Source organism: Ailuropoda melanoleuca, chromosome 7, assembly GCF_002007445.2.
Source record: "Ailuropoda melanoleuca isolate Jingjing chromosome 7, ASM200744v2, whole genome shotgun sequence".
NCBI classification, from domain to species: domain Eukaryota; kingdom Metazoa; phylum Chordata; class Mammalia; order Carnivora; family Ursidae; genus Ailuropoda; species Ailuropoda melanoleuca.
In genome coordinates this window covers 132,184,578-132,210,340 of record NC_048224.1, presented here as the reverse complement: position 1 = coordinate 132,210,340, position 25,763 = coordinate 132,184,578, and the positions used below count along the sequence as shown (strand labels likewise).

Here is a 25,763-nt window from a genome sequence, read left to right as displayed (position 1 = left end):
ATCAGCTTTGTAACTTTCCGTATATGTCAAGTTAGGCAAAGAAGCCCTGGTGAAAAAAAAAAAAAAGGACTGATATATTATTTAAGCTTGAGAAAGGTTGAGCTGGTAGTTCAATGCCCCTACATCTAAAGAAAGTGATCTACCTCAACTTTTTATACTTGTGTGATCTGAAATGTGTTGAAGAAGTAAGAAAGTTGTTCCCAATGCTCACTCATACATTCGTTTACTCATCAAACATGTAAGGAGTATCTTCTTGATGCCAGTAACCAGACCAAGTACAGGCTCCCTACCCTCAAGTTCTTCACAGGCCAGTGGGCAAGACACAACCCTCAGACGGTTAAACTGGACCATAACCGAAGAGAATATAAGCAGGGTATTTACTGGGAAGGGGTTCTAGAAGTCCTCCCCGTGCAGGGATGTCCGAGCTGTGCTGAAGGAGAGAGGTAAAGAGAAGTAGGAATGATTCTTCAGAGACAACAATTGTTTGAAAAAATAAAAAGTCTAGTTCAATTTTTCACCTACAAAATAATTAAACCAAGAGAATGGACAAAGTTAGACTCTACATAAGGAATGTCTGTAAGAAAGGGCTATCTTCTAAATAAAATAATGATTTTGATGGAGTTAAGGCATTTATAAACAATCTGTAATCCTATGGCTCTCACTGTGCCCACATAGTTTTTAAAAAGGCTGTATTGGGGGACGGTTAATTTTCTGGCTATCTGTGACGCCGAAGGTTTTAATCAGTTGGGATAACTTAGCATGCATTTCGGACTGGAATCAACATATTCTGGGACAGGTGACGCAGACAGCTTTCATGAAATGTGCATTTTAGCTCATTCATCTTCTCCTAAGTGAAAGTAGCATGGCCTTTGCACGTTCTCTCCTGTTTATGCCGGGTTTTTCAAAGAGATACCGCAAGGTAAGACTGCTGTTTTCCATGTATGTGTAAGTGAGTATTTCCGATCTCATTGTCTATGTGCAAAGGCATGCTGCAATCCTCGCCTTTGGGAGAAGTCCCTGTGCTGTTGCTCCAATACCTGAAGTGATTCACACGTCTGGAATGGAAAGCTGATCCCGTATTGGTGCCACTGATAATGCCTTCGTTATTGCCGTGCTGGGCAGACAACCAAGCCTGTAACTAAATCAGCTGATCTTTGACACATGTGTAAAGCACTTAAGCTACCCTGCAATCCAGGGTTTCAACTTGCACTGACCTGACGATTGAATTCTGATTTCCACTCAGGGTTTTCTATTAACACGGTGAGAAGCGATTGTAAAAGATCAACTCGTTAAATGTTTTCTCACAAAACTAACATGGAACCCCCCCGGAGTGATTGCAATTAAGGTCTCCTAACGCACGTTAAATCTGGACGATTTCTGTTGCCATTTACTTTTATTAATTAGTCATTTAATTTTGGGGGTAGTTTCAGGTTCACAGCAAAACTGAGTGGCAAGTACATGGCGTTCCCATATACACCCCATCCCCACACGTGTGTTGACTCCCCGACTGTCACCATCCCATGGGGGGTACATCTGTTACAATGGATGAGCCTACATGGACCCCTCACTACCACCCCAAGTCCGTAGGTTACATCCGGGGCACACTTGATGTTGCCCATCCTATAGGCTTCGACAAACGTATCATGCCATGTACCCACACTCGTAGTATCGTACATAACAGTCTCACTGTCCTAAAAATCCTCCGCGCTCAGCCTTGTCATCTGTACTTCCCCTCTGACCCCTGGCAACCAGGGATTATTTTTTATTTTATTATTATTATTTTACTGTCTCTAGTTTTGCCTTTTCCAGAATGTCATGTAGTGGGAATCATATGGTAGGTAGCCTTTTCAGACTGATTTCTTTTACTTGGTAAGATACATTTAAGGTTCCTCCATGGCTTTTTATGGCTTGGTTGACAGTTGGACCATTTTGCATTCCCAGAGTTCCTGTGGCACCACAGTCTGTCCAGCATGTGGCATCATCACTGCTCTGGATTTGGGCCATTCTCATCCACGTGCAGGGATATCTCATATGTAGTTGTTCTAGTGATCATTTCCCTGATGACATTGGGTGCATCTTGTCATATGCTTATTGCCATCTATATATCTTTTTTGGTGAGGTGGCTGTTTAAGGTCTTTGGCTCATTTTTAGTGAGGTTTTTTTTGTGTGTGTTGTTGAAATTTTCCTCCTCTTCTTTCCCCCGGTACCGATGCTGATGCCTTTTCTGTAGATCCCACAAAATTGCTCTTAGTTAAATGAGATAATGTTTATGAATAGATTTTGAAAACTGAAAGCAGCTGTATGTCAGGTGGCATGAGCAGTCTTTTGAAAACACACACGCACTGACATGCAGTCACACGCAGTCACACGTAAGCACACACATTTTTTTTCTTTCATGACACCAATTAAAAAGAGACTGACTTCTCAATACAACTGACAGCAGTCTTTGGACTCTAAGAGATAAAAAGTGGCAAATGTTGTTTTGATTCCAGAAGTTGTCGACCTTCACTATCTTAGGGAGAGTGTGGGTCTATTCCACTGCCTTTGTCTCCGCAAGCACCAGAATTATTCTGTGGTTTTGCAAGATTTCCCCAATTTATGTTCATCTCCTGCTTCAGGTTTTCCTCTCCATTTGTTTTGATACGACTAAATAAAACTGCAGTGAACTTTGAATAATTGAAAACAACAAAAGAAAACAGAGAAACAGGGTGGGGGGGAAGAACAGAGGGAAAGGGGCAGGGGTGGGAGAGAAAGAGGAGGGGAGTTTTGCTGCCGATCTAGTCAACAACTCTAGAGAGGAAGGTATCGTTCTTGGCAAATGTCCTAACGGGGAGGTTTGTGACCACTCATGTCACCTCTATCCCATCAATCATGGCAGTTTTGTTTAAGGTCAGAGCCAGCATTTCCAGGAAATTGGGACTGTTTAAACCTTGGTTAAGTGACTGTGAGTGCTGGGTCTGGGGTGTTTTGCAACTGTGGCTCCCATCTGTTTTTCCTTTAATAACATCTCCGTTTCCAATATTTATACTGGTGCGTTCTCTCCATACCTGTGAGCGCGCGTGTGTCTGTCCCCGGTCCTTTGTCCCTTCATCACACGTGCCCCGTAAGTGCATTCATGTTTTCTCTGTCTGCTTCTTGGAGTCCAAGTCCACAGTACCTGGGGCTCAAGTACTTAGACATAATGCTACTGCCAGTTAACAAAAAAGAAGAGATAATATGAACACATTGAGAAAAGAGATTAAACTCACTGTTTCACATGAAATACTGACACTGAAGAAGACAAAAATAAAACTTACAACCCACTACAGAGACTGGAGCATTGATCACATCCAGTGGGTGAGGGCCACCAATTCAAACAATATATGTGGCTCACCTCTTAATAAGAAAAAAAAATTTTTTTTAAAGATTTATTTATTTATTTGAGAGCGAGAGAAAACAAGAGAGCAAGAGCATACAAGCAGGGGCTGAGCAGGGAGCCCGATGCAGGGGCTCCATCCCAGGACTCTGGGATCATGACCTGAGCCAAAGGCCAAAGCTTAACCGACTGAGTAACCCAGGTGCGCCAGTAAGAAAAATTTAAATGCCCTGAGATCTTACAACTCATATACGAGAAAAGCAAATTTGACAACAATCCTGAAAATTCACATGACATTACCAATTATGGGTTGTAAAGATAAAAAACTTTATCAAAGTATCACTAATTCTAATAAATTTAAATTAACCATGACGATAAAAAGAAAACTTTATTAATGGTTTATCTTTCCTACGGGAATAGGATAATATATTGTTATCATATAAAGTAATCAAAAAGTAGGGAGCCAGAATTTTAGGAGATAATATTTTTAAAGTATTGCAGAAAGTTAACTGATATAACATTTAAAATACTATTATATAATAATTGTTATAATGTTATAATAATTATTTTGTGATAGTTATAATATTTGGTAATATATTATTAACATTTTAAAAATACTTTGTTACTTTGCATCTTTTAAAATTTTATTTTTGATGATTTCTCATCTTAAATAAATATTACTTTTGTATCCAATTCTGTATTTGTAATTCCAATTTTTTTATTTAAAGAGGATACTTCCTGCAGGTTTGTATAAATTTCAGGCTTTCCAAAACCTGGATTTACTCTGACCCCAGATCTCATGTCTTGTCAACCCAAGGACATATCTTTTGTCCCCCGAGTGCATCAAAACCCCAAAGCCTTTGGATTCCAGAGCCTACACCCAAATCTGATACATCCCAGGCTTGTGGTGGTATAAACTCATTCACTCACTAATGTGGCTCTAATTCTCTCTTCTCTTATGGTAGCTAGGGCCTTCCCTCCTTTCAAGGTTGGACATGCATTTTTTTGTTTGTTTCTGTCAATTTATTTTTTAAATTTATTTTTAAATTTAAATTCAATTAATTAACATATTAGTTTCAGAGGTAGAGGTCAGTGATTCATCAGTCTTATATAATACCCAGTGCTCATTACATCATGTGCCCTCCTTAACGTCCTTCCCCCCATTACTCCCCACCTCCTTCCCCTCTAGCAACCCTCAGTTTGTTTCCTATGCTTAAGAGTCTCTTATGGTTTGTCTCCCTCTCTGATTTTGCATTGTTTTGTTTTTTCCTCTCTTCCCCTACGATCCTCTGTTTTGTTTCTTAAATTCCACGTGTGAGTGAGATCATATGAAAATTGTCTCTCTGATTGACTTATTTTGCTTAGCATAATACCCTCTAGTTCCATCCATGTTGTTGCAAATGGCAAGATTTCATTTTTTGATAGCTGACTAGTATTCCATTATATGTGTGTGTGTGTATTTGTGTGTGTGTGTGTGTGTGTATATATATATATATATATATATATATATATATATATCACATCTTCTTTATCCATTCATCTGTTGATAGACATCTGGACTCCTTCCATAGTTTGGCTATTGTGGACATTGCTGCTATAAATACTGGGGTACAGGTGCTCCTTTGAATCTCTACATCTGTATCTTTGAGATAAATACCCAGTAGTGCAATTGCTGGGCCATAGTGTAGCTCTATTTTCACCTTTTTGAGGAACCTCCATACTGTTTTCCAGAGTGGCTGCACCAGCTTGCATTCACACCAACAATGTAGGAGGGCTCCCCTTTCTTCGCATCTGTCGTTTCCTGACTTGTTAATTTTAGCCATTCTGACTGGTGTGAGATGATATCTCATTGTGGTTGTGATTTGTATTTCCCTGATGCCGAGTGATGTTGAGCATTTTTTCATGTGTCTGTTGGCCATTTGTACGTCTTCTTTGGAGAAATGTCTGTTCGTGTCTTCTGCCCATTTCTGGATTGGATTATTTGTTCTTTGGGTGTTGAGTTTGGTAAGTTCTTTATAGATTTTGGATACTACTAGCGCTTTATCTGATAAGATATTTGCAAATATCCTCTCACGTTCTGGACGTGCATTTTTAAAGCATATTTGAAAACAGTTTACTCAGTACCTTATGTGTTCAGAGTGGGAAGGAACGTCTGTTATCAGCTTGGTCAGCTAACATGGCTGGAGTGAACTTTTATTTTCTTCTATAACTTTGTGGATGCACACATATTCTAGGGTCCAAATTCCTCTCGAATGAACTAATGATAATGCCGACACACTCCCTGTAATGTCCAAAAGCATTTCATATGCTCTGCCTCACTTGACCCATAAAAGAACCTGGGGCATGGTAGAGGTGTTCTCACCCCTAACAGACGAAGGCAACAGAGCCTGGTGGCTTCCCTGTGATCCCGGAGCTGGAGCCCAGGAGGGCCCGCTTCCCCCGGAGACGCCCCGCCCTCTCTGCTGCTTTCCACCTGGACTGAGACTGAGATACCTCCGCATGTTTTCCCTGATCCATGACAGCACAGCTGCAGATGAAAACACGCGTTTCTCAGATCGAGTCCGCCCTGGAATGGGAGGAAAGAATGAAAGGAATTACCTCTTTGTGCCGCATCCCAGAATAGGGCCACCAGGTAAACATTCTTTCCTAATAGAAATCTGTTGGAAAAACATTTATTACCTTCCTGAACACCCGTCAACTGCTGTTGCTAAAATCGGAGCATGATTTGTTACCACTAAGCCCCTCTAAAAAGTGCCATTTCCAAGCAGCTGATGGCCATGTGGAAGGAACAGCCGGCACTGGAGGCGGGGCAGGGCAGCTCTGGGGGAGGGCGGCTGTCAGGCTCCTCACGGTCACAGTGGTGGTCCTGACAGGCACCCTGGAACCCAGGGGTCCCCTCTCACACTCACTCTCCAAGTTCAATCACTGCCAGAAAGTTTTTCCATACAGATAAGATTCATTTGGTTCCACAAGCCATTATTTATTACATTTTAAATTAGGAGGAATGTTATTAGCCAACTAACCCCAAATTCCTAGACATTTCAATGTCAGGATCCCTTATCTAAGCCCGTTTCCCAAGCGTGACATTCCTCCCTGTAATTAGTACCCCAGGCTTATTGCTCAGCTCCAAGGTGTTCTTGGCTGTGTTGATGACATGACCCCTGGCCATTACCAATTGTGATTTACATGCATTTGCAGTGGAAGATGCTTCTTAAAATAACAAGAAAATTTCTTTGAGGGCGAAATCTGTTTAAGAACTGGCTTGGGAAAAAATTAAAAATAGCAACTAAGTACATCTCCTCTCCAAAATGCCCGTAAGGGCCTCGAGGCTGCTCCTGGACACCCAGGGGGAGCAGCTCTATAAGGCGGATGATTCATGGAGCGGGGCGCCTTTCCCTGTGGCCGGTGTGGGGGAGCAGCCGTGCGCTATTTTTAAGATGAAATGACCCATAACTTCACTTGCTGTTTCCAAACGGATTGGAGTCTTTCACTCGTGTTCTTCTCCCTCACTGCTAACGTTTATCATTATGTAGAAGGTATTTACAATGAAAAAGAAGGAAATTCTTTCTATGTCCACAAGCCTGGCAAACCTTAGGTGTTGCCGGAATGGTGTTTGAACACCGACTGCAAAATCGCTGACGGTGGTCCTTCTCTAGCGCGAGGCGGCGGCCATCGTGTTCACGCCCCGGCCAAAGCACAGCAAGAGTCGCATCCCCATCCTGCCGCGGTCCCTGTGCTATGCGGCTGCGCTGCGCGCTGCTCTAAATCCTTCCACCCCCGCGGCAGCGTCGGTGGACCGTGTGTCCCCCCCACCCCGGCATCTCAGGGGCTGCCCCCAATGTTTTGGCAGATGAGGGGGCAATGAAGCAGCCCTGAACCATTCGACAGACAGGGTTATGAACCCAGAGCCACTGCGCTGCCAGAGAGTGGAGGGGCCGGAAATTATGGACTTACGTTTCGCTCTGATCGGACACGCTGGAAACCCCACGGCTCCCTGAGCGGTGGTTACCAGGCTGGTCCGAGAACGTCTAGCTCTGCAGCGAATCCCCAGCTGCCTGGAAGGGAGCGCTCACAGTCTCCCCGGTGAGTGAGTATGGGGACATATCTTCTATTTGATCAGCAACTCTAACTTTGTAGAGTTTTAGTGAAGGTCAGGCGAAAAGCAGTGAGCCTCCCATTCACATTCCGGGAAGCAGCGGCGCATCGCGAGCAGTGACGAAATAGCCAATCAGGTTCTTGCCCGCCGGCACCTGGGGCGCATGCCCACTGGGAGGGAGGCGTGGACCCCCATCAGGAGGTTCTGAGTTAGAGAGGAAGAGCTGCGATCCCTCCAGAGGCAATAGCCGGCGAGACTTAGGCCATCCTCCGTTGTAGAGAGGATGGGTGTCCATTCTGAAATTGTGTTCATGGAAATAGGAAAGAACGGACACACAGGCTGGCCAGGAAGGGGAAGAAGCCATACAGAACCCTTGCTTGTTGTCCCGCCTTCAGTTCCCAGCCCTACTCCTCATGATTTGGTGGGATGCTTCTCACATCATCCAGCCCTACCTATACGGCGAGCTTATGATCAAGTTGGACCAGTCAGTACCTTCTCTCCTGGATCTTGAATCTCGGCCACAGTGACGCCAGGCTGGGATGGGCAGCAGTTGAGGCCTCCAACAGCACTGTTTTCCAAGAAGGCCCGGGAACCCCAGCCGCTGAAGTCTCTGGGACGGGAGCAGCCCGGAGTCCTTCATTTCTCAAGCCCCAAAGCTCAATGTTTCTATTTGATTCAGTGAGTGAATCCCTCCAAAGAACCTACTGATTCAACCCTCTACTGGAATGGCATACAATTTAATACAGGACATTTATTTATCGATGACCTTCTAGGCAATGGGCACTGTGCCCGATTCTTTTGGAAACATCAATGTCCCCTTCTACACATGCGTGAAGGGTGCTAGCATCTTCTGGGGCCACAGCAGGTGCTCTTGGGCCTCACTCACCTCTCTCAGACACATCTGCGTCCTCCAGCTGCTGGTTTCTGCATCATGCTGAGGTGCTCGAATCCTCCAGAAGCCCTCTGAACCTGGAATAGAATCATTCTGAGCTGTGCATTTTGTCTCATCTCCCAGCCTTGCCCCACGGGTGCAAGTTTTTATTGCCCCCTGCAGCAGCTGGCTGCCCACTCTTGCCCTGGATCATTCTACTCCCCTGCCCCCTCCACCCTCCATATCCTTTCCAATCCTTGTCTCCGGGTCTGCTCCCAGGAGAAACCTGATAGAGCCAGAAGGTATGATGTTGGCTCTCTCTATTGGACAGTCTGGAAATGCTAATCCACCCTATTTTATAGGCGAGGACACTGAGGCCGAGGCGGCAGAGATCACTCAGTTAGTAGACGGTGTGTGTAGGATGGAAATTAGAATTGACCCTGTGGCCGCCGGCTGGCTCAGGTGGTAGAGCCTGTGACTTTTGATCTTGGGGTGATGAGTTTGAGCCCCGCGTTGTGGGTAGAGTTTACTTAAAAGTGTCCTGAGAATTCACCCTGCCACTCTGATGCCCCCCAAGACAAGGGTTTCTCAGGCTCAGCCCTGGTGACATTTTGGGCAGGATCGATTTTTGCTGTGAAGGGTTGTCCTGAGCAATGCAGAGCGTTTGGCAGCCCCCCGCCCCAGCCTCTATGCACTAGATACCAACAGCTCCCCGCCCCAGATGTGACGAGCCACAAGATCACCAAATTTCCAAGTGTCCCTGGAAGGAAGGTCGGATTCCTCCATGGTGAGGACCACTGGCTGAGAGAGTTAGGTTCAGTTGGAAAAAAACATTGTGGGAGATCAGAGGTCTACACCGTTGAAGAAAGAGAGACCACACACTCGGCCTCTTTATTGACCCTGTATAAACCTTTGGTCCAATTTCATGTGTTCTGACTCCAAATCTGGCCCATTTTCCATTATGCTGGCTCCCTGAGATCAATTGTTCCATTGTTCTGCTTGTTAGAAAGTTCTTTCCTATTGAGACCAAATGCGCTTCCGAGGCACTTACTTCATCCGTGTGTCCTCCAGAGCCATGCCCGAAGCCTAATCCCTCGTCAGGGGCTGGCATTTCAACTATGTGAGAGTAAGTCATGTGTCTCTTGCCCTATAGATTGGCACTGGCCATATGCCAGCTGCTGAAAACACACAGGGGGCGGCTATGGGACTTGAGCTCAAACCTCTAGGCTCTCTCTCAACCTTTGAGCAGGAATTTCCAGGGGCCTGGAGTCTATGTGTTTTAAAGCTTCCAGGTAATTCTGATATAGCCAGTATTACAGGGACACATTCATATACATTGCAATCAGTTTTTAAAAGCTATTTATACAATTGTAATGATGACCACCCTTTTGCTACTTCTTACATCTAGGGGTGCTTACATAGCTGTGCTGACCCCTGGTGGAAACCAGTTACCCAAGTGACACCATCAGAGACCTGGACCACTTGGAGAATATGACAGCATTCAAATGACAGATTTGAGCCAGGCTCCAGGTCACCTCTCCTTATTGAGGGGAATGGGAAAGCAAACCTGATGGTCTTGGGACCACAGCACACCCAGATGAAGATCCTAGCTTAAAAGAAATGCACATAAAAAAAAAAAATGACAGCAGCGAAGAGAGTACCAACGTGGGGTAAAAAAATAAAAATAGGCTCTTGTATCCACTCAAGCTCAATCACTACTCGCTTAGCCCCTCAAAAACGGGAGTGATTGTTTAACTCCCATCTGCCAAGGTTTTAATTTACATGCCCTATATTCTATTTTAAGGGTTCCCAGGCTTCCCAAATGAGCACACGATTTTCCCCTTCCTTTTTTAACTGCCCTTTTTTTCAATGAAAGAAATTGCAATGGCTTGCTTTTTTCTTGGAAGAGTTTTTCTGGTTTCTTATTCATCGTTGCCCTCCTCTAAATACTAAATACTCCTCATGCAAACTTAAGCCTTTAACTCACGTCCCTTGTAGTTTGATGTTCTCTTGTCTTCCCTGGTAGAGTCCTGTGTTATTCCGGCTGCTCGGAGCAGGGTCCAGGACCGTCCACGGCAGGCATGACTCCTCCCTTTGGCCACAGCAGTTTGGCTGATGAGCACAGAGAAAGTCTGCGCGTCTGTACAAAACCCCAACCACCCCACCCCCCACTTCTTTTTAAAGTGAAATATGTCTGCATTTCAAACTCCATCATGGCAACTGAACGCCATAAAGGAGAGCCTCTGTTCTGCTGGAGGCATTTTCTGGATCTTTTGAGGGTGATTCCATTTCATGTTGCAAGGATTGCATGTGAGTATGTAGGAAAGAGAGAGAGAAAGAGAGAACATTGAGAATTGAGAGAGGGAGAGAGAATGGATATTCTAGCAAAGTAATGTGTCTGAGTCCTGGTGGGTCATGCTACCCTAAATAACTTGGGCTTGCACTGGCTGGCTTTTGTTCATAAAATGCTAATCCTTTCAGGTGCAGATCTATATAAAACAGTGGGGATTCAAGGGTGCACAGAAATCTCACCTCTCTTCTGCTACGTAAGGTAATGTTTATACTAACAGTTTGAAATGATTTTGAGGGGATTAACAAGACAGCATTTGAAAAACTTTGAGAATCTTTATCAAATAGTAACACATGCCATATGGCATATGCGACGTCAGACTAACAGCACCAGGTAGAGAGCACTGTCATTGTTTTCTAGATTGCCTTTCAATGCACAGATGTCAGGGGAAAAGTTAATTTCTCATGTCAACTATGATGATGGGGGAGGGAGTCGTTTCCTTTCATAAGGAAAAGCACACCTGGTATTGGAAAATAATTCTCCTTTGCTTGCAGGCAAAATGAGGAAATGTCTTAAATGTAATGCCCAGAGTCCCCTGGTGCTGGATGAGTGTGGCTTGCGTGACTGCCCTCCTCGCTTCAGACAGGACGGTTGCTGTTGTATGTGAGATGCTTTGCATGGCTTACCTCTCCTACTGCCCCCGACCACCATGGGGGGTAGTATCCCCATTATCTACGTCTTCAACAAGGAGCGTACATGGCGGGGCTAAGATCCAGAGACAGGCTCCTCACCACAGCGTGGAGGCTTCCTCCCTGAAGGCTCTGTGTGTACTCATCATCAGCCAGGCTGCCATCTTTCAGGGGAACAATTAACTTCCTGGAGTTGGGGAAACCTTAAAGGAACGAATGAGTAAGTATCTGCAAGAGAAAGCACTTCTGCGTGAAGCACAGACCCGCGGGCACTCTGGCTGGTTTGGTGAGCTGGAGAAGTGGGGCAAGTATTTGATTAGTCAGTTCTAGAGCCAACAAACATGTTAAATTGCTTCCACAGTGATCTCATTTGTTTGCAGTCCTGTTGCGCATTAATGTGAGGCACATGCGACCTGTCCAGGTGTGCAGTGGAAGGACATTTGCTTCAGGGGCTGTGCTTTCTTGCATTTTGCCTGTTTGCTCACTGGAGTAAGCCAATGCCTGAATGGCTTTGGGTCAGCTAGGCAGTGACGGTATGGCTGGCGTGTCTGGTTGCTGCCCCCGGTTGGCTGGAACGATGGGATGGGCAACTCTGGGGTGTGGAGACCAACTCAGGATGGTAAACACAGAGGAGGAAAATCAATCACATTTTGTAAAAAAAAAAAAACACTAGCAAACATCACTGTGGCGGCTAAACATTTTGAGTCATTTCAGGGCAAAGTAAGCAAGGGAACCCAAGGCTGCTCACGCCCACCCAACGTGTACCCGCTGGGCGGTTACGAACGTAGATTTTGCAGCTGGACCTCCTGGGTTTCACTCCGCCACAGCTCTTGGGCTGCTTTTCAAGCTCTGTGCCTGGATTGCTCACATCTGAGAAGAGGCATAATAATAGCATCTGCTTCACAGGGGCTATTGCTAGGACTGGATGAATCGATACACTTAAAGCAGCAGAACGGCGTTTGGCGACAATACACGCCCTGCGGTGAAGTCATGTGTTACTATTTTGATACGGATCAGTGATCCCCACAGCCAGGTCTCCTTTTCTGAATCAGGTGGTTTTCCTCTCTGTACTCATCACTTTCACTCTCCTGTTTCCCACTGTGGCCCTGGGAAGTTGGCAGATACTATATTATCCCCTTTTTGTTGATGAGGAAATGGTGTGGGATGGGATTAAGTGAGTTGCCATGTGCCTGAGTGGGGAGCCAGCTCAGGCTCCTGGCTCAGCCCCTAGAGCTTTCTATGATCTTGCAATAAAGCCTCAGATGAAAAGGGAGCAGCCCTGTATTTGGTCCAAATCCTGCCTTCTCATCCACGATGTCATTGATCCCTCCATCCACATGGTGCTCCTGATGGTAGGATGTGCTGCTGGATCAGAGTCTCTTCACTAAGGTTCATTTCCAAAAGCTATTAGAAAGACATTTTCCACCCCAGCGACGTTGTGCCTGTCCTCCGGCAACACTTGGTCTGTTTTTGCATTTCTTGATGCACAGAACAGGTGTGGTGATGTTTCATGGTCCGCTTCTCTTTTGCTCTGCAAAACTAGGATGGCAGCTCCTTGGGTAGCTGCTTTGCTCACCGGGGGAGCTAAGCTGAGAAGCACAGTTTCTTTTCGGCTCAGCAGATGTTAAGGCGATAAGCTGCACTTTTTAGAGCCTCCGGGAGGCTCAGCCAGCCTGGGCTGAACTCTCGGGGCCTGTCTGGTTCTCTGCTCTCCAGCGGCTGCGGTTATGGACGTGTGTCTGAGCTCCGAGCAGCAGCCCGGGCGCCTGCAGGAAGCACCGTGCACCCCAGATGGCTGCTTAGAGCCGGCGGAGGGGGGTCCCCAGGAGGACAGCACCAATGGACCCCCAGGAGGTAACCTCCTTCCTCACTGGGACACCTTGTCAGTTGCTTTCCTGGCCATGGCATTTCCCAGTTAACTTCAGTGATAAGAATTCCCATCTCCTTTTAATTCTAGATTGTTCCTATAGCGAAGCTTAGTAGAAAAGTGCCTTTATGCAAGTCTGAGCATAGCACTAAAAGTTATCCCAATTTTTTCATTATTTACTTAAATCTAAATTTGTCTTATCCCATGTATAAATCTCAAATGGTTATATTTGTGTCACAAGAATCTTTAAAAAGAAACAAAATCTTGGTTCATGTCTGCTTTTCGCCAACATGTTCTCCTGGCAGCTGTGTCATACGTGGGTTGCATTTCTGGACAGGGACTTGGTAGTAATAAATAATAGACATAACGAATAATGTCAGAAAAGCCAAAGTATGGCCTTCCAAACATTTATAATCATTTAACATGGTAAAGTTTTATTCCAGCTCAACTAAGACAGGATGCTATTTATTTTTACTAAACTAGGGTACGTAAAAAGGCAATTATATCTCTAAAATCTGATCTAAAACTCTCAGACTAGCATTGATACAATAAATGAAAACATCTAGTGTGTAATAAGCATAAATTTCTTTATCTTTGTCGAACATAAAAGGGTCTTCTGGGAGAATATTTATGTCCCCACATTTCTTTACAATGTTGGTTGGAAAAATGTATATATCAGCTCATTCGCCTGTGAAATAATGAGCCGTTCCAATTCAGCCCATTGACCTTTTCCACTGTCTTGAGAGAAAAATAGGTCCCCAGCTGGTGAGACGTGGGAGGAAGGGAAGGAGGACCTGTCTGAGCCACAGTGGGGGAGGGAAGTCCGCAGGGGCTGGCGTGGGTCCCGGTTGGTCTGGCTGCTCCAAGTCACCTACCCCAGTGACGAAACCTCAGAGGAAAATGGAGCAGCCCTGTGCCGACTCCTTGCACCGACCAGCCTGAACCAGCCCCTGAATTTCAGGGATTTTTTTGACGGTGGTTGTTAAACATGGCCATTATTGAAATGTGAGTTATGAAAACTTACCACTAAAGAGATTATACAAAAGCCAAAGGTATATTAAAAAACGAAGGTAATGGATACTCACAACTCATCCTGATGTACTTTATTACGTTTTGAGATTATGAGCGTCTATGCTGCTGAGCTTCCTGGTGTCTGTTGCCCTGCCTGGTAGAAAGCAGGTGGAAAGCCCCGGTCATGGTGGGCAGGGCACGTCTTCTCCGGTGATGTCTGCAGGTAGTTTGAAGTCGCCGAGATGGAAGCATTCCTACCATGGTGACCATCAAACCCTACAAATCAGTGCTTCATCCCCTTGCCCCAAGCTGATGGTTGAACATTTCCTGGCACGCCATGGTCTATTCCTCTGCCTTTTTATCGTCTCTCCAACAGTTCTGTCAGCTTGAGGGGAGAAGCTAGGGCCTCTTTGGTTGTTCACAGATGATGAGTTGGTGGTGTTAGATGTTAGGAGCTTCCCCTAATAAGAGGTGGGTGAGGGACACAGGTCTCCCTCCCAGTCCTACAGCCTCCCCACATCCCCTACCAGGACGGTGTCTTGTGCCTGACTTGGTCACTATTTATTTGCAGGTTCAGGGCACAGACTTCTCCCCCGGGGGTGGAACTCACACTACATCAGACCCAGGGCGCGGGGCAGGGGGGTGGTGGGAACAGCACCCTGGGGAGCTGTGGACATCTGTCATGGTCCCTGTGCTCAAAGACTATTTCTCAGTCTGCTGCACACGGACACTTTTTGGGTAAAATACAGCAAAAATTCATTTCTAGAAAAACACAATGAAAATACATGTGAAAACAAAACACAAGCCCTGTGTTTTGGTAACTGGACATAGTCAAACTGCTGGAAACATTTCTAAGAGCGGACTTGGAATGTCTGTGCTCTTCTGTGAACCTGTTCGGATTTGCAGACCGGCAGCACAGGAGGGCTCTCGTGCAGGTGCTAATCAGTGACACCTGAAATCGCCTGCCTCTGAGGGGCGGACGCCCGATTAGGTGTCTCCAACACCCTCTACCCTTCACCCCGTATTCGCGCCCTGCCCCCACCGCCTCCTCTTCCGCCTGGGGTGGGGGGACATTTCTGATTAGAGCGCCTCGGAGGTTAACTGACCACTCCTTGTCGCTATTTTCCAAAGCCCACATTCCACCTGTGGTTAGAAAGGTCCCTGGTGGATCTCAGCGAGCCAAGGCAGGTTTCACGCAGGTTTCCCTCCAGCTCCTCGCTGCTGATTCCTTCTCACCGCCGGCACCAGCAGCTTCTCTTTCGCTGCCCGCCCCTAGTGTGAGGGCGCGCGGCATCCCCACTCCTGACATCCTCACGCACTGCTCCTGTTATCCTGAAAGATCCAGCAAAATCTGCACAGTCTCGGCTTCCATGATGTCAGCCCCGATCAGGTGCTCTTTTCCGCTCATTTTATGTGATATTTGAGAGCTGCTCATGAGTTTAAAGGGTATTTAAAGCAATTGTAACTTAATAGGCAGAGCTCATCTGACAGCCTCCCCCAGGACTGTGGAGCTGGCTCGTCTTTGGGTGACCTGTACCTTTTGAGGAGCAGTTGTAGGAAGGATTTAAGGAACATGCTCCAGCCAACGTGTGGGAATGTTCCTTCACTTCAAGTCCTAAAAATAGTCAGGTCTGTGTTTGCTTAGGTCTGCATCCAGACAGCGCATTCTCGCCATCCTGCTGGTAGGCTGGCTTCCTCCTGTCACCAAAACAGAGGGGTGGGGACGGAGCCACACCTCTCTGTCCTCTGCTACCTCGCAGAACTACCCGGGGCATCCTCTGGCGATGGTCTCTCGGGAACGTCGCACCTGAACTTCGTGTCCCTGTCGCCGGGCATCGCTCCGTTTTGTGCTAGTTTGCAGCCAGGCATTGCTGGAGTCACCCCTCTCTGTGGGAAAACTGCCCAGGCCCTTCCCATTTTACCAGCTGTGCCTACTGTGTACTTGCATTAGATCAACAAATCATGGAAACTATTCCATTTTCTGCCCCCACAGATCCGAACAAGATAGAACCATCTCTTCGTAGCCTCCAGAAATTTGTTCCTACAGATTACGCCAGCTACACTCAGGAGCACTACCTGTTTGCAGGCACGAAGATCGTCATCCAAGAGTCAATAGAGAGCTACGGAGCGGTGGTGTGGCCGGGGGTGAGGCAGCCATTACCTCTGGGAAGGAGGGGCTCCTGGGGGCGACAGTGCCACATGTTAGGCCTGCCGTGGACAGGCTGCTGAGTGCATTCCCGTTCTGTGCTTCTGCAGGGGAACTTCTTGGCCCCAGGGGGCTGGGGGAGAGCTTGGCTCCCCAAAAGCATAACATCTCTCCCAGAAGCCATCATTTCCCTCTGTGCCATTCTTGAAATATTATTTTTTACGTTAAGATCAGCTTGAATATATCAGGAAGTGAGATGAAAAATTCATATGAATTTTGAGAAAAAAACCAATCAGAGCCGGGTGCTCGATTCCCTTCTCTGCCGTGGGTGTTCCCGAGGAAGTGGGTAGGAAGCCGCCTGCCTCTCCTCCCTGCAGCGGCCCCGAGAGGGAGGCATGGAAATGGGGGAGACGCTCTGAATCTCGAGTCAATCTGCTAGCTCGGCGCCCGCCACCCGGGATTACTAACGCGCCACTGTTTGCACCTGCCAACTGGGGAGATGGGGGCTCAGAAAAGTTGACTCATTTGGGAGAGCTGTGCCACCGCATTTGGGACAGCGGGCCTCCCATGCAAGCTCGGTGGTTCTTTGAGAGGTTCCGGATTCAGGCTGCTCTGTCGTTGATGGGGCATGGATGGCCCAGGGTTTGGGTTCAAATGCAGATCTGGGACTTGGAGGTGCTGCCACTCGGGGGCAGGGGGGCGTTAGGCCTGCTGTTCCAGGGACCGCAGCTGAATGCCCGGGGTGGAGGTGCCATGGAGCTCCCTGGGGCAGGTGGCCTGGGTACCAGTGGCAGGTGACAAGGCGGGTGGACGAGGGGGAGGGGCTGACAAAGGGCTCCAGGCTCCTAGAGCTGCCTACCCTCACCCGTCCAGCTAAGGAAGCTCAGTATTTCTTCCCTATGAGTTCAAGTATGATTTCCTTCATAGGGAAATCCTCTTCTTTGGCTTAATAACAAGTTTAAAAACCACCAAACTGCTCCCCAGCTTCCTATTGTAATATATTTGGCAAACTGACAACCATAGCAGGGCTACCAGGAGATCAGGAGTGGAAGAATATCTGTCCACGGGACCGTTTTATTCTCACCAAGGCCTCAACCTTTCTCGCACCAAACCCTGGCCTCTCCCGGCACCTCAGTTTCCGCAAAGCTGCGAAGGAAGGGTTGTCATGAAGCAGGAAAACACCCTTCCTCGTGGGACTCCAAGTGCAGCTGTCCATGAAAGAGATCCCTCTCCCGCCTGCTAACAGGGCTGGGAAGGTGGGGGTGAAGAAATGCCGTGCTTTCGGAGAAAAGCTTTGTCTCCAGGCGGCGCCCCAGCTGGCCCTGGCCGGTGGATCAGCGGGCAGGGCACTGCGGGAAGCCTGGAAACCCCCTCAAAGCACATCTTCTTGGTGGCTCTAGTTGACACTTCCTCCTATTGAAACCCTGCCACCACTGATCTCTATCCTTGCTCTTGATCCAGAGAGCTCCCTTCCGAGCGCCAGCGCTCTGGGCAATGCGCTGTGCGGGGCTCTTTCACCGCCGCCCCCGCCGGACCCTCTGGGCGCGGCCCTCCTCCTTCAGCACCTAGGGCACCTCTCGCTGGCCCCCGGTGCCCCCAGCCTGTGCCTCCTGACGCCCCTCGCGTGCCTGAGTCCGCGTGAGAGGAGACGTGACGGCACGTTCGTCTGGGCCCGTGGACCCTTCACTGTGAACACACGGTGGGGGGGGGGGGGGGGGGGNGGGGGGGGAGAGGCAGCGGCCTGTGGGCGGGGGTTGCTGCCGCCCCTGCCCTGGCCGGCTCCAACGGTCCCGGCTGCCCCCGCGCCAGCCCAGGCCCCCCACGAAAAGTGGCCTCCCAACAAGTTCAGAGCAGCCACAGGAAGACGAGAGGTCAGAGTGCACACAGACGAGACTTCAGTTTGCTTCGTCATCTCAGGATTCGCGTCCTCACGCCGAACCCTTCCTGAGCTCTCAAATCCGCGGCGCTATCGACACCCCATCGCATAAAGGTGAACGCCTCAGCCGTCAGCGCAAGTCCAGAACCCTTTATCTCTTCGTAGAAAGGTCAGGAGAAGGGGAGGCAGAAGAGAATGAAGGGGGAAAGAAAGGAACGTTTTGAGCTTCCGCATACCAAGTTATCTTAACTCATTCATATGCTTTTTAGCATCTCCTCGCTGCTCCTCAAAGTGTGGTCCACGGACCAGCAGCATGGCCATCGGCCGGTGCTCTGTAGAAACGCAGTCTGGAGCCGCCCACCGCCCCAGAGTGCGCGCAGCCTCAGAAGCACTGTACTGTTCCTTGGATGACTGCTAAAAAAATAAACTGCCCAGTTGTGCAGGGTAGCAGACAAAGTTCTAACCCACCTGAACTTCGAGAAAGGAGTCTGGAGGGAAGTGGTGAAGACGTACAGCAATGCTCTTGGAGCAGGTGGCAGTGGGCAAGACCAAACCAGAGCAAGAGTTGCTGTGTTCAGGCCTCCTCCCTGGACTTGCAAGAGCCTAGTGGACCTTCCTCTTCCTGGACACTGACCCAGAGTCTTCGGATAGATGTGATTTAGCAAGTCTGTGTCTCGGGTTCCTCTGCTGCATGTCACACCTTTCATAGTCCAGAGGTCCACATAGGGCATTGAATGCATATTTCGATTCTTATGAGCCCCTCAATAAACTGCAACTATTAACATCTCTTGTAGTATTTCACTTGGGGTAGGGAAGGGGAGTCGGGTCGCCACTGTTTTCCAATGTTCCAATGCTCAGGTGACAACTGCAAATATCTTTTTAGGCTACGGCTTTGTGTCAGTATTTGGAGGAACATACAGAGGAACTGAATCTCCAAGATGCTAAGATACTTGAGATTGGTGCTGGACCAGGCCTTGTCTCCATTGTGGCCAGTATTTTAGGTTTGTCTATTTATTCCTGACTTTGTTTCAAAAAACCTTGATGTTGATGGCAATGATAGCGAGTGCTTTCTGTGTGGCCGGCTGTGACTCAGGTGCTTGGCCATGATCTCACTCACTGAATCTCCCAAAATATCATGAGCTAGGAATTAGTCCTGTTAGCCCAGAAATAAGATAATCGCATGTGAGAGAGAGGTTAGGGGACCTGCCCAGCCCACCGAGGACTGTGTGATGAAGCTGAAATTCTGGAGCTGTGACTCTCCTGTTGTAAATAGCTACGTTATGCTGTCTCCTGTTTATCATCGCGAATATTATAACTAACATTTTGAAGAAAAATAGGTGAGTTAATCTGATATGAAGTCAGATTCATGCACCAAATGCAGGTTGTGAGCTCCGGGCACAGAGCAAGAGGTGCGTACATATGTGGTGTACTTCTGCCTATGCTGTTACAGAGCTTCCTCTATTAAATCCAGTCTGGAAATGGGGTGGTCCACTTTGTGAACTCTTGCCACTAGCTTTAAAACGCCTAACAATTAATTTAACAAATTTAGGTTGGAGAAAGGTAGTCATACAAAATAGATAAAATTTTCAGATAAAGAGAGTTTTAGAAGGAAAAACATGGTGAATTATTATAGTAAGCAGCTAATTATCCTGAAATCTCCCAACACTGCATCACTGTTTCTTAAAAAATGATAACATTATTTTCAGTGGTTCTCAACCAAAGGTGATTCTGCCCCATAAAGGACATATGGCCACATCTAGAGACATTTTTGATCGTCATGAGCTGGGGGTGGAGTCGGGGGACAGAGACCCTGGACGCCGTCAAACATCAGACAGTGTACAGGGCAGAGCTCCCCACGGGAAAGTTATCTGGTGGGATTGGGTCAAGTATGTCCAGCCCACTTGTCAATGCGGACAAAACTGAGAAGCTCAGTTTCATTTCTTGTGTCTCCCTGAGTGTCTATGTCTACCATGGCTGCCTGCATGTTTCCAGGTAGTTATTACAACTCTTCTCTTTATCTCTTAGGAGCTCAAGTCACAGCAACGGATTTGCCTGATGTCCTCGGAAACCTTCAATACAATCTTTTGAAGAACACATTAAAACGTGCAGCGCATCTGCCAGAAGTGAGAGAGCTGGTTTGGGGAGAGAGCCTGGAGCAGCACTTCCCCAAGTCGACGTTTTATTACGACTATGTTCTGGCCTCAGACGTGGTCTACCACCACTACTTCCTGGACAAGCTGCTCGCCACCATGGCGTACCTTTGTCAGCCAGGGACGGTGTTGCTTTGGGCCAACAAATTCAGGTTCAGCACCGATTACGAATTCTTGGATAAATTCAAGCAAGTTTTTGACACAACACTCGTGGCTGAATTTCCAGAGTCATCAGTCAGCATTTTCAAAGGAATACTAAAATGGGACTAAATTAAGCAGAATGCCCTTCGAAACATTAGTGTGTCTTTTGAGCAGTGTTAGAACTTGTATTGTCAACAAAAGACTTTTTGTGAGGTTGAGGGGTGGTGCATAAAAACGACTGGTGTGCCTAGAATAAACTAATTTAATGTTACAGCAGCTTTCTAAAATAACCTATTTACGATCACCTGGTTAATCTAAATATNTGAAACATTAGTGTGTCTTTTGAGCAGTGTTAGAACTTGTTAGACTTTTTGTGAGGTTGAGGGGTGGTGCATAAAAACGACTGGTGTGCCTGGAATAAACTAATTTAATGTTACAGCAGCTTTCTAAAATAACCTATTTACGATCACCTGGTTAATCTAAATATCTACAAAGAGTAATATTGAAAACAAAAGTAGCTGTGTTGGCTTCCAAAAAGTCTCAACTGTTTAATAAACTTTATATAATAAATTCATGGATTTCCCCGTTGTTCTTTTGACTGCAAACTTGTCAATACGCTTTGGTCACATGCTTTTTGAAACTGAGCTTGAAAGCGTCCTTCTATCTTAACTTTCAAGAATTTAGCTGCAGCAGATTTAGCTGCGGCAAACGGAGAGGCTACCGAGTGACAGAAAACACTGGCTTCACATGGATTAAAAATGAAGAATACGGGAATGGTACTGGAATAAGGAAATGGATTTGTGTTAGGAATTTCCTAAGAGAATCCAGCCTACAAATACCCTACTTCTGTGCCACTGAATTGCTGGGATCATTTCAAGTTAGATTTCTGGATTGTTTGTTTCCCCCCCACAAATTTATGATTAAAATTTCTAGAAAAGTAAGAAAGAATGGAATTTGTTTTGATAAAGACTACAAAAAATCTAAAACATCATGATTATAAAATGTTAAAACCTTCTTCTCTGATAGGGGAAAGCAATAAAAAATCCAGCCACCACCATTTCTCAGCATTATACTAGAGGCTTTAGCCAATGTGGGAAAGCAAATGAATAAAACACGCACATTTAGGATGCAAGAAAAGGGACACTATTTGTGGATGATAGGATTGTTTATGTAAGCCAGGGTCAGCAAACCTTTTCTGTAAAGGGCCAGCTAATAAATATCTTCAGGCCACACACTGTTTCTACAGCATATGTGTATTATATACATATTTTACAGCCATTTACAAAAATTCAAGACCCACTCTTAGCTTGTGGACCCTGCAAAAAAGCAGGCTATGGATCAGATTAAATGTGTAGGCCCTGGTTTGCTGAGTCCTGGGACTGTGAATAAGCTACAGTGGAATTACTGGAATTCTTGAGTTTAGCAAGGTTGCCAAATGTCAATATATAAAGCTCAGTGATATTACAGCATGGGAACTGACCCCTAAATCTCTTCTTAGACTTGTAAGTGGATTTCTTTCACATATCCAGGACAAAAGGATAGGATGATCATATGCTTATTTCATTATGTTCTAAATGGATACAGGTCTGCCCTTTTAGAAAAGCCAGATTGATTATAATTGTGAAGACTCTTTGTCTTCAAACTTTTATAGGAAAACTTAAATATATTGGAAGTAGACGAATCGTATATTTAAACATGTGCAGTTTATTGTATGGCAACTATTTCAATAATGCTGCATAAGTAAGTAGATGAAAGAATCATGACCCCACCCCCATATGGATTTTCAACTCCTGGCAAATCTTGTTTTTATCTGTACCTCCACCTACTTCTCCAATTCTGTATTAATTAGAAGGAAATAATAGATATCCTTTCTTCTGTAGATTTGGTTCAGATATATATAAAACACATAACCAAAATACTTTATCACATTTAAAAATATATTTTATGTAATATAAAATTTTATACTAAGTAATTTAGTATTACATATTAATATGTTGAAAAATCCAGGGTTCCAATTTCTATTTGTCTCCTAAATGTCACGACATTTATTTTTAGTTTGTCTGAATCAGGACCCAGATGAGCTCTGCATTGGATTCACTGATTGGCTGGCATGTATCTGAAGTCTCTTTCGACCTGTAGTTCCTCCCTCCCTCTTACTTTTTCCTCTGGCCATTTATCTGCTGAAGAATGTGAGTTGCCTGTCCTGCGGCATTTATACCTGCTGTGTTATGCTGACGGCATCACCAGGGTATCCTTCAAAATGTCCCTTCACCCTGTTCTTCCTGTAAATTGTACATTTTAATGACAGCTCTGGGACCACCCAGGGCAAGCCCAGCTTGAACCAAACTCCAGCCAAGTTATACTCATGAGTGAAAAGAAATGATTGTTGTTAGAAGACACCCAGTTTTGAGGTAGCTTGATAGGCAGATCACTAAGGCATATAGGTTAGTACCTTTTAAAATCACACATAAGATGAAAATTATAGAAGATCTTTCCAGCCGCTTTATATTCTACTCACATTTTGGATAGGGCTTGGCATAGTCAGATTCTAGAACTTTCATGTCATGACTGGAAATGCAGGCCGTCCTGGACATCTGTCCTTGATCCTGGAACTATAATTATTCATGTTTGACCCTTGAGAGGACATGACTTTAATAAATTATACACTTGCTTGTTAATTCTTTGAAATCCTCTCACAAAAGCAGGCGTTCTAAATGACACTAACACGAGACCTTTGCAGGAGGGGGCAACTGGCCTGTTGCCACACAGTGCGCAGTGCGGTAGACCATCTCTGCCTCTTGCCCTGCCTGCCGCCCGTCCGCGGGCTCTGGGAAGGCCCTCCTGTGGGTGAGACACCCCGGGCCCTTCACCGGAGAGCAGTACTTACACCTCCCACTTCTTTCCTAGCTTCCTCCTTCATTATGACTAATCCACTTTTTTCCTCCTGTTAACTACATTCAGACTAACAAAATTCAGAGCTTATTCTTACTTTCTTATTCCTTAAGGAAGTCTCTGTTGAAGAGTTTTTTCTGAAGATTGGGGGAATGAAAAGGATCCCTCCTTTCCATCTCTATGCATGCTTCTCTGACTTAGATCCTACAGAGAAAGACAAAAACATACCTTTTAATGCTAGGCAGTAAAGAGCACAGAGAATGAAACACTGCAGAGGAAGACTCAAGTCAATTAAGACTCAATACATTTTGAGTTGGAATAGACACACTGAATATACCACCTGAATTTTCTGGATGAGACCCGTAGAGGTCAAGTGATGGGGCTCATCAGGGCACGAGCCAGGACTAGAGAGCAGAGACCCAGGCTGTGATTCAGCCATCCGGTCCAGACATTCCATCATCAGAGTGGGGAAGGAGGAGAAGGACCAAGTGGGAAGGTGAGAAATCCCATGATGGCAAAGCTCCTACAGATGACAAGTGGGGAGCTGTCACTAGAAAGAGTCCAGTGACCTGTGCTGAGCACACGCTCTGTACCATCTCTAATGTTTCTTTAAGAAGTACCTAGCTCTTTCAGTTGTCTTCAGTGCATGTGGTACAAAAATTGGCCATTACCAAAAACAGGAAAACTGTCCAAGACTTTTTTTTTTTTAAAGATTTTATTTATTTATTTGAGAGAGAGAGAGAGAATGAGCAGGGGGAGGGGCAGAGGGAGAAGCTGACTCCCCACTGAGCAGGGAGCCTGATGTGGGGCTCCATCCCAGGACCCTGGAATCATGACCTGAGCTGAAGGTAGGTGCTTAGGCGACTGAGCCAGCCAGGCATCCCTGTCCCTGGCTTTTTAAAGAACCGTTTTACATCCTATATTACCAGTGATTATTTTACTGAGGGCACTTTCTTCTATAGCTGATTCAGGTTCAGCTGTCACCATGGAGGCAGTGTGATCTGGACAGAAAGCAGAGGCTGACAAGATAGCCACCAAGTCAGGGGCTCTCACCATGGGTTCCACTGATGGAGCTAATCTTTCAGAAATCACTGTGCAAAGCAGATTTTGCTAGTCTGCGGATGTATCTGCAACTTCATATTAAAATTTTACCACATGTGGAGGACTTTAGCCCCAAGAGAAAAATAGTAATTAGAGAAATTTTTGTTATAATCGAGAACCAGGAAGTGGCTTGAGCCTTAAAAAACAAAACAAAACAAAACAAAACAAAACAAAACAAAAAACAACACCCAAACTTGCCTGAAAATATTCAGGCTTTACCGAATGTACTATTTAAAAGCTCCATTATTTCACTACCTCCCCCTGAAAACACACAGCTCTCTTGTTTGCTTTCCAGCACCAGAGAGAGGGGGGCTAGGAGGCCCCGAACTCACAGCATCACATACATGCAGGCTGCCACTAGCTGGCCTGTTGGGAGGGCCCAGCTGCTCCCTGTACCTGGGGGAGGTAGTGAAGAACAATGAACATTGTTCTTCAAGAGTGTATCCAAAATCCACCAGGGGCTGAATTCTTCTGCCACATTAAAAAATACAGCACAAAAACCAAAACCTGAGGGAGAAAGTAAGAAATCAGGGAGCTCTGGAATGATGGTGTCTTTATATAAAAATAAGTTGTATTTGAAGGAGCCAAGAATTAATTGTATCTTCACCTAACTCAGAAGATAGTCCTTCAAGATAAATGTACTACCAGAAAGTTTCTAACCTTAAATTTATATTAAAATTGGATGCTAAATTAATGTGCTTAAAAAAAAGTGTGATGTCCATGAAAATTGGGGACCCATTTTGTCAGTGAAAAAGCACTTGTAAGGATTTTCTCCTTTCTAAAGCAATGAGAAAACTGGCAAAAATTCTGAGGCAACTTTTTTTCAGAAATGTGGAAACTAACCAAAGGCCTGGAGCAAGCTGAAGTGTGTTTACTCAAGTAAGATGGCCAAATGTCAGCACAAACAGCATACTTTGTGATGTTCCAAACTGCCCTGGTCCATCCCATCTCCAGCGCCACGAGTTGCCTGGAAAACCAGCAGCCTGGCAATCACTGGAGGGAGCCCAACAGGGGTGGGAGGTTCTCCCAAGCTTGTGATGGTTGTTCCCTAGAAAACCCCACGGGCAAAGCCTTCATTCTACTAGACTCAGCTTGCTCTCAGGCTGAGGGGCCTTTTCCCGAGGGGGTGTTTGTCTAGATGATTATAGGCAATTGTGTAATTTTGTGGCTGCCTGAGATGCTGCACAGCTGGGGCTAATCCAAAGGCTTAAAAGGAAAAGCTGGGAAACAAAATGTTCACAGGGGCTTTGAAACCTGGTATCCAGAAGGCCACGCACA

The 25,763-nt window shown here is 46.1% G+C and overlaps 1 protein-coding gene and 1 long non-coding RNA gene across 3 annotated transcripts; one reads left to right on the top strand and one right to left on the bottom strand.

Moving 5' to 3' along the window:
* Positions 1 to 941: 941 nt before the first annotated feature.
* Positions 942 to 7,538, bottom strand: LOC117803127. Its single transcript, XR_004626805.1, has 3 exons — positions 7,310 to 7,538; positions 5,849 to 5,921; positions 942 to 3,187 (listed from the first exon to the last, which is right to left on the bottom strand). It is a non-coding gene; the product is annotated as an uncharacterized LOC117803127 (long non-coding RNA).
* Positions 7,539 to 10,555: 3,017 nt separating this feature from the next.
* On the top strand, positions 10,556 to 21,032 carry METTL21C (methyltransferase like 21C). 2 transcript variants are annotated; one of them, XM_034665451.1, is made up of 7 exons: positions 10,556 to 10,632; positions 10,804 to 10,873; positions 13,018 to 13,155; positions 16,173 to 16,324; positions 19,085 to 19,202; positions 20,227 to 20,639; positions 20,816 to 21,031. In XM_034665451.1, exons 3-6 carry the CDS (start codon positions 13,029 to 13,031, stop codon positions 20,619 to 20,621), a joined length of 792 nt encoding a protein of 263 aa, XP_034521342.1. In that variant the 5' UTR covers positions 10,556 to 10,632; positions 10,804 to 10,873; positions 13,018 to 13,028; the 3' UTR covers positions 20,622 to 20,639; positions 20,816 to 21,031. The 2 variants fall into 2 exon arrangements, with proteins under 2 accessions (XP_034521342.1, XP_034521343.1); XM_034665452.1 differs by lacking the exons at positions 10,556 to 10,632; positions 10,804 to 10,873 and adding an exon at positions 12,179 to 12,353 and having other exon boundaries at positions 20,816 to 21,032.
* The last annotated feature ends 4,731 nt before the right edge of the window (positions 21,033 to 25,763 follow it).